This window comes from Nicotiana tabacum, chromosome 10, assembly GCF_000715075.1.
Source record: "Nicotiana tabacum cultivar K326 chromosome 10, ASM71507v2, whole genome shotgun sequence".
Classification (NCBI taxonomy): Eukaryota; Viridiplantae; Streptophyta; class Magnoliopsida; order Solanales; family Solanaceae; genus Nicotiana; species Nicotiana tabacum.
The window spans coordinates 64279177-64288416 of NC_134089.1; the positions used below are offsets into that span (position 1 = coordinate 64279177).

General features: G+C 38.9%; 1 protein-coding gene across 1 annotated transcript; it reads right to left on the reverse strand.

Moving 5' to 3' along the window:
* Positions 1–4639: 4639 nt before the first annotated feature.
* Positions 4640–5653, reverse strand: LOC107760143 (putative glutathione S-transferase parA). The gene is made up of 2 exons (XM_016578159.2): positions 5288–5653; positions 4640–5162 (listed from the first exon to the last, which is right to left on the reverse strand). The coding sequence occupies exons 1-2, from the start codon at positions 5603–5605 to the stop codon at positions 4818–4820; spliced, it is 663 nt and encodes a 220-aa protein (XP_016433645.2). The 5' UTR covers positions 5606–5653; the 3' UTR covers positions 4640–4817.
* Between the last annotated feature and the right edge of the window lie 3587 nt (positions 5654–9240).

The window sequence follows — 9240 nt, forward strand, 5'->3', positions numbered from 1 at the left end:
TAGACATCTAATTGCGCATGGTTGTTGGTTTGAGCATAGCGACTGGATGTGTATCATGTGGACCAGTGTGTGGATAGGGTCGCGTATTGCAGCGAAGTTATGTGGAGGTATGACCCTTCGGGTTAGATTCATGTGTTCTGGTTCTACGATGTGTGACGGGTTCTCAGCATTGTGTGTGGTGGTACTGGTGAGCTTGCGGTACAACTCTCTCATTTGAGTCGTTCTCACGATGTGAGTACGTTCAGATTGTTTCTTATTAGTGCACAGATTGCACGAGTTGTGGCTTTAGATTGTATTGATGTGTTATGTCACCGGAGTAGTTGTGTTGGTATTAGATGAGATTGTTGGGATCTAGAATGAATACAAACAGATTCAGTTTCAGCGCGTTGGAGGGATAATATCGATGTTCGGCTCAGAAATTTACTATAGTCCTTTGGTTTCACGAATGGTTGATTTGAGGAGTGGTTATGACTTCCTATGTGTTTCATTTATCATTGGCAGTATGCGGAAGTGTTGGAATAAGGCTTTATGTGATAAAAGGCTTATTATCAAAATTCGGATGTTTTAAGCAATTGTTGTGAGTAGAAGCTATCATTACAAGTGTTTGAGTTATGTGGTATATCATGTAATTGCAGCTGAGGTTGCATGTATGGGTTATTATAGCTTATTCAGGCTTATTCAGAGTGTAGATGTGAGATTTTGATCTTGTGGATGATTTCAGAAGTGGAAATGTGGTTCTAAGGCTTATGGGCTAGGTTGAATTGTGAAATTTCAGTTACATTGTGTTATCAGACCTATATAAGATAGGGTGATGTGGGATCTCCCCCGGGTACGTGCATGGTAAGGTTATTCATCGATTGGTTGGGTTTTGGAACAACTCTGGGCACATTTGAGGACGAACGTATGTTTAAGTGGAGGAGGATGTAACGACCCGACCGGTCGTTTTGAGCTTTTGCACTTTGCTTGCCAGTTCTCAGGCATGGCTAGCCTTGTGTGATGTATTATGACTTATGTAAATCGTCGGTTTTGATTTTGGATAATCAGAATGAATTTGGAAGAACAGTCCACAGTTTGAAGCTTAAAATTTGAAAGGTTTGACCAAGATTTGACTTGTTAGTAGATGACCTCAGATTGGAATTTTTATGATTTGATTAGCTCAGTTAGGTGATTTAGGACTTAGGAGCATGGTCGGAATATGTTTTGGAGGTCGGAAGGTTTAGGCTTGAATTGGCGAAATTGAGATATTGGCGTTTTCTGGTTGATAAGTGAGATTTTGATATAGGGCTCGGAATGAAATTTTGGAAATTAGAGTAGGTCCGTTGTGTCATTTGTGACATGTGTGCAACATTTCAGGTCATTTGGACGAGGTTTGGTAGACTTTTGATCGAAAGCGGAATTTGAAAGTTCTTGGAATTCTTAGGCTTGAATCCGATGTAGTTTTGGTGTTTTGATATTGTTTTGAGCGTTCCGAAGGTTGGAACAGGTTTGAACGATGTTATGGGATATGTTGGCATGTTTGGTTGAGGTCCCGAGGGCCTCGGGTGAGTTTCAGATGGTAAAATAATTTTGGACTTTAGACTTGGCAATTTTTCCTGGTTTTTGTTGCAGACGATTTGTTCTTCGCATTCGCGGTCAGGGACTCACGTTCGCGAAGGGTATTCTCTGAGGTGGCGAATTTTGTCTTCGCGTTCACGTTTTGTGTGTCGCGTTCGCAATGTTGTGATGCTGTGATTCTCCGCGTTCGCGAGGCTTATGTCGCGTTCGCATAAAGGAAGAGGAGTAGCTAGTCCCCAAGGCAATTGTTCTATGTGTTCACGTAGTAGAGGTCACATTCGCAAAGTGTTGAGTCAGCTGTGCATTGCGTTCGCGAGAGGTTTCTCGCGTTCGTGTAGAAGGATTTCCGGTCAGTGAAGCTGTGTGCTTCGCGAACGCGAGGGATATGCCGCGTTCGCGATGAAGAAATATATAGGCAGACAGTTTATATCTTAAAATCAAGGGTTTGAGTCCAATATCATAAAAGCCATTGGAGAGCTCGGGAGAAGGTGAAATTTGAGGGGATTTTCAGTGGAGCTATTGGGGTAAGTATTCTTCACTCATATTTGGTTTATTTCCATGATTTAATCTTGAATTTCATCATTTAATTTAAGAAATTAGAGTGAAAATTGGGGCCAAATGCAAGAAAAGTTTGAGAATTCTTTTAGGGATTTGAATGGGCAATTGAGGTCGGATTTTGATGAATTTAATATGGGTAGACTCGTGAGTGGATGAGGATTTTATTGTTATGATTTTTATCGGATTCCGAGGCATGGGCCCGGGGGCCGTGTTTGAGCAACTTCGGGATTTTTGATGTAAATTGGATATTTTCGAATGTGCTTTGTTCCCTTAGCATATTTTAATGGTCATGTACTGATTTTGGTTAGATTTGGAGCATCCAGAGGTCGATTCGAGAGGTCAAAGGCATCGCCGGCTAGAGTTTGGACCGGATCGCGGTGAGTAATGATTGTAAATATTGTCCTGAGGGTATGAAACCCCAGATTGCACATCGTGGTGCTATATTGAGGTGACTCACACGCTAGATGACGAGCATGGGATCATGCACCATTAGGGATTGTGACTTAGTCCATCCCGTATGACTGTTTTACCGTGTATTTGATTGAAAACTATTTGCTATCATCATGTTTGAGGCTAAATGCTATATTTGGGCCTCGTGCCAACTATTTGGATCCTTAGGGGATCTTTACTGATATTTCCTCACTGTTTTGACTTTATATCTGTACTCAGCCATGCTATAATCTACTATTTTCATAACTCAGCCATGTTTACTCTGTTTTAACGCAGTAAAGATATTTTAAATGATATTTTGGCTGAGCATCATGTTTTACTGTTGCCCGAGTGGCTTATAAGATTCTGACTGAGTAAGGCCGAGGGCCTGTGTTGTGAGGATACTTTTGGGGTCGGGATGCACGTCGCAGCAGTGATAAACTGATCTATGATTATAAGGCTGAGGGCCTGAGATTTGTACGTCACGAGATGGCTTGTTGATATGAGGCCGAGAGCCTAGTGATTATGCCACGAGATGACTTGATATTGCGCTTGCGCCGTAAGGGGATCCTCCAGGAGTCTGCACACCCCCAATGAGCGCGGGTACCCATTGTAATGTGAGATATAGCCCGAGGGGCTGGTGTTGTTCCATGATACTGCCCGAGGGCGGATTTTGTTGATATTGTGCTCGAGGGACGGTTCTTTATGTGTGTATCTTTCCTAGTTGCCTGTCATTTACTTTCTTAACTGTCAAAAAGGTCATTCCAAAGAAGTTTAAACTGAACTAAAGTGACTTTACATATTTTTACTGTTTCACTGCTTTTACTGGCTTTTACTGTTTCTTTATAGTCTGTTGATGTGCCTTTATGTGATTTCTTATTACTCAGTCTGCATTTATCATTATTACTCACTAAGTTGGAGTACTCACTTTAATCTCTGCACCCCGTGTGCAGATTCAGGCGCTTCAGGTCCTGCTTGCGAGGGTTGAGAGCTTTCAGCAGACTTCGGAGATTCACTATGTAGCTGCTCGACATTTGCAGCCTAGTGCTTCTCCCTCTATCTTATCTTCTCCTATTTTAGCTATGTAATAGCTGGTGTAGACTCTTTCAGACTTGTAGTTTTATAACAGATGCTCATGACTGGTGACACTCCGATGTCGGGCTATGTCTATTCCGCGACTGTATTATTCACCTTATTTTGGGGATTATTATTATGTTGGAGACTTGAACTGTATTATTTTAATTGCTTAAAATGAATTGGGAGTGTGTCGGCTAGCCTTGTCTTCACGAGAGGCGTCATCACGACCAGGTCTGAGTTTTGGGTCGTGACACCTTCATGGGTGAAACCCTGAGCAGTACCTTCTCTCCCACCATGTAAGCAACATCACAAACCTTCCAATCGGCGTAACTCTTCTGCCTAGACTGCACCTATATAGATATTCTTGAATCATTTAGGAGCATTCATTTAGATGCTAATTATTACATGCCATCTATATATGCTAGTCTAGAGTCTCGACTCTGTTGATTGTAGCATGTGTTCTTTAAATGTTATATCTGAGCAACATTTGTGATTTTTTCTTGACTTGGAAAAGTATTCTTTCTACTTTTCGATTGTTGATATCTTTGATTCTGGTTATTCATGAGATTATTTACTGTTTCAGTTTTAAGCTCTGTTATTTATATCCTTGTTGTAAGTATTTTGATGCCTATAGCCTCGCTACTACTTCTTCGAGGTTAAACTTGATACTAACTGGGTACCGATTATGATACATAATTCAATTATCAAATATACCTTTATTATCCTTTTTCATAATTAGACCCTTAAAAGTACTTTTTGAAAAGATTGACCAACTACAATTTGCTTATCAAAAGTGTAAAAAGCACTTCTTAAATGAATTGGCCAAATATAAACCGCTAATTTCCTAGAGCACTTTTTCAAAATACATAGTTTTTGATAGCTTGGTGAACGAACTCTACATCTCAATCCCAAGCAAGTTGTGCTCGACTATATAAATTCTCACTAGACATGTGGCTTCACTAATTTAAATCCACCTTAGTTCAAAGAAGTGCTCAAGGAAATAAAGTTATAGAGACTGAACTACGCCAAACATAAACCTTATATATAGAGTAGCAACAAGTAAAATTTTAAAGACTGAATTACACAAAGTTACAGACAGAGTAGCAACAATATTGATAAATTGATACTTGAACAACTAGAGAGTGATTTTATTCGAAGGACATGATTGCTTTCTGCAGTAAGTAAGAAGTGTTTGTTGTTCAAGCAAGACCAAGCTTGTGCTTGAGTTCCAAGACAAAATCATAGATCTTGTGAGGATGAGGAAGGGACTTTGATACACTCTCGTTCTCCATACATCTTTTTGCCCATACCACCAGCTTTGGACACTCTGCTTCTATACTAAAATTTGCACAAGTCTCATAAGAATAAAACCAACTAGTAAAGGGAACCAAAGCCACATCCACAAAACCCAAATTATCACCACCAAAGTAAGTTTTATTTCCAAGCTCTCCTTCCAAAGTCTTGAAGATTTCTATGAATTCCTTCTTTGCTTCTTCTTGATCTTGACCTTTACCGCTCCACACTCTTCTTCCTGTGCTATATATCTGCATTAAACCAACAAAGGGATTTAATAACTCATATATAAAGAAAAAATCTACCTGTTAATTTGAACAAGATGTCCATAAGTTTATATGGCCTAAATAACTCATCTTTGTGAGATGTTTATTACCTTCTTGTCAATATAGTCGGCCCAGAATCTGGCTTGTGACCTTCCATAAGGATCAGAAGGAAGTAATGGACAATTGTCATGCCAGACTTCATCAATGTACTCAAGAATGTTTAGAGACTCACAAATGGGTTTACTATTGTGAATCAAAATAGGGATCTTTTTGTGAACAGGGTTCATCTCCAGAAGCAAAGGGCTTTTATCAGATAAGTTTTCCTCCTTTGCTTCATATTTGATTCCCTTTAAGGCCAATGCAATTCTTAGCCTCATACCAAAAGAGCTTGGCCAGAAATCTAGCAGAACCACGTTGTTGCTCTCCATTCTTTTTGTTTGAGAATATATATGTAGTGCTTATAAAAGTCATTGAACATTAGTAGTACTATTTATAGTGATATATATTTGCTTAGATGTCATTGGTTGCGTAGGTCTTAGGATGTGAAAATTTTGCTTGAATATTGCATATACTTCTTTTCCAAGAAAGATTATTTAATAATAAAATTAAAGCATGCCAGTGTGAACGAAATTAATTAGTCAAAATATTCTTTCTAGTAGAAAAAACTAAGTTGTCCTCCTTTCATGAACATTTCGATCTTTTTCTTCGTTCAACTAATCTGTACGCTTGTGCTAGATACTTACTAATTGAGGTGAACCTTAGATTTTGTCTAAACAATTAATTTATTTTTAGTGTTTTATCTTTATTTTTATTCTAATTCTTTTTTTTAAAAGGAATCATATTTTTATATTTCATGAGTAGTTCATGGGTCAAAATCTGAACAAAAGAAGTCTACTTAAGGGAGAACAACCCGGAGTCGGCCAAGCCGAAGTCATGTTTAGGAAGCAACACACTGGCAAGCAGTCCGACTATGGCTGAAGTCGAGCACTCATGAGGCTGATATGGCTAGTTCGACACTTAGCCATTTTAAAGGATTATTCTATAGGATATTCAAAAGATGGGGTACACTGGTTAAGGACCGATGGGTAATGAAAGTGTTTTATATAAATACTAGGAGAGAGAGTAAAAAAGGAGGGGGGGAGGGGAGGGCAGTCCAAAGATCCAAGTAGAACATACCTTTCGGAGAGGAAAGATGGTCTATGACCTCAGATCCATCGCATCTGTCATTCAACCTTCTCAAGAAAATACAGATCTGTCTAGCTCACAGTCGGGTGAATCGTTTCTGTTGCTATTTCTCTTTTTTATTTGATACTATGCAAATTGCCATCTTTCATTATATTGTGGAGTACAAGCGGGACTATATTGGCCTCTCACGCTCAACTATAATGGTTTATACCTGTTTGGAATTCCTGATCTAGAAGTGATTGTCTTTGGCTAAGATTTACCCTCTATCTTCTTATTAAATTCGTTAAACAAAAAGGGCCTAAAACTCTTTGGTCAAACAATTTGACGCCGTCTGTAGGGATTTCCTAGCCAAAGTTTTAGTTTCCTCAAGATCTAAACTCGGTTCTACTTCTACTTCCCATCCGTTGTAACTTCATCCTTTAGCTACGAACATAAATTTGAGAAATTCGTAGGCAAGATATTGAAATAGCCAAACCAATTTTTAATCTAGACCCTTGCATAAAATCGAAATTCTATCTGATATCTATACAAAAACTACGCTTCGACGTAGTTATAGTTTCGGCACGTTGCGAATGCAAGTTGTCGGAATAGACTATGGCCGTCACATATTTAGAACGTCCACAATCCTGTTACCATGTTAGTGCTAGATACCAATCTATACCTTGTGCATACATCCCTCTCCCTCTCAGAAAGGAATAATAACTTGTTGTGTAATTCCTTGAAATGACAAAACTCGTTCCCCCCTGTATGCTTGTGGTGTGGCTTATGTTTCCGTATCTTCATACACTCGGGATTGGATCGGACTGGGACTTGAACTCGAAGATCCCAATGGGCGAAGTAAGTCATCAGCCCACAAGGTGCCCAGATTCGACTAACGCCGAAGCTAAGTACGAGGCCGAAATTAGATCTGAAGCTAGCACTCTCTGTTCATAGCCAATCAGATCGAAGGGACTTTCCAGACCCAAGTAGCGGAGATGGCAAAAACTAGTGCCTCAACCAAATTTAGGTAAGATACTTACCTCAAGCAAGCCAAATCACTTCTCTAACAAACCCTTGCCGCGTATATCAAACTCCAGACAGCTCGAATCTAACCAAAATAGCTTAATATCATCAATAATAGCCAGAGAAAATAATTCCAAATGATAAAGCTAAAGTCTTGAATCAAATATACAAAGTTAATCCCAAGCTCGTACCCCGGAACCCGACAAAATTCATAAATTTTGAATGCCATTCAATTACCATTCCAACTATACTAATTTTATCCAATTCCATCCACAAACTGACCCTCAAATCACCAAATCTCATTCTCCAATACCATGATCTAAAATCCTCGAATTTTACCTCAAACACACATAAACTAGGTATAATAATTAATGGGTAATCAATATCTATCATCAAAATTGAATAAAGTTCACATACATCTTCAACTGAAGTAAAAACCCTCTCAAAACTCGTCCTTAGCCGAATTCCAAATCTCTCAAAATGAGAAAAACAATGAAACCCTTTGAAATATAACATTGTTAGTGAATTCGCACTTACGGCTGCTTAACTGGACCTGCGGTTCTGCTTCTGTGGAATTTTGGCCGCATATGCGGCTCCCTCCAAAATCCGGAATTTTACTTTTGCGGAAAAATGTCGCATTTGAGATAGAGCTTCTGCACAAAATCTTCCACTTCTGCGGACAACCTCCTCCAGCCTCACCTTTGCTCCTGCGACCCAAATGCCGCATTTGCAACCCGCTTCAGCAGCTCCTCATCCGCATCTGCGGACACAGCCCTGCCCAACCTTCTTCGATTATGCAACTCTTTAACCGCACCTACGACGCTGCATCTACGGACAAGCCAACAGCAGATGCGATCACATCAGAAACCAACTCCCTTCAGCAATTGCTTCAAGTCCAAAATGAGTCTGAATTCAACCCGAATCACACCCGAGGCCCCCAGCCTTCTTCGATTCTGCGCCTCTTTAACTGCACCTATAACGTTGCATCTGCGGCCAAAACAACCACAAATGCGGTCACATCAGAAACCAGCTCCATTCAGTAATTGCTTCAGGTCCAAAATGAGTCTGAATTCACCCGAATCACACTCGAGGCTCCTGGGACCCCGTCCAAATATACTAACAAGTCCTAAAATATTATACGAACTTGTTGATACCCAATTTTTTCCTATATATTTTTAATATGAAAAATACCTTCAAAATAGCATATATATGCATATATAGGAATGTCCAAAGGAATTATTATTTTTCCATAATTTTAAAGGTTTAAATTGATTTATTTTCTCCCTTTTATCCATAAAATCCCCAATAATTATTTACAAAATTATTGTTTTGATAATGCATCTATTGTATTTCTATATTTATGCCAAAATTTGGCTAAAGTAATTTTTACATATTTTATAATTACATTTGGTATTTTTAAAGCTAAATTGCACATAATTGTAATATTAGCCCTTTTAAGATTTAATTATGTTTTATACGCATAAAATTGGATCATATATTTTTAAATTTCTAATTATGTGTTATAAATCATTTTAACACTTTAAATTATTTTTCAGAAACTATTTACTATTTTTATAAATTAAATAGGGAAAAAGTAGTTTTTTAAAATATAGCCAGATTGGCTTTCAATTGTAGCCCAAATCAAACCCTAATCCCAGCCCAATTTCACAATTAAAACTCGATCCACACCCTTTTTACCCATTCCCAAACCCGGAACCTCACCTACCCTCTCTAATCTCGACCGTTGATCTCCCAGATCAACGGTCCACATTGTTTCTTACCTTTTTAACCCAACGACCCCCCAAAACCCTACCCCATTTTTCATTTGAGCCGCCTTTGAATCCCTTTCCTCTCCAATCCTCTATGAGACCTAAAC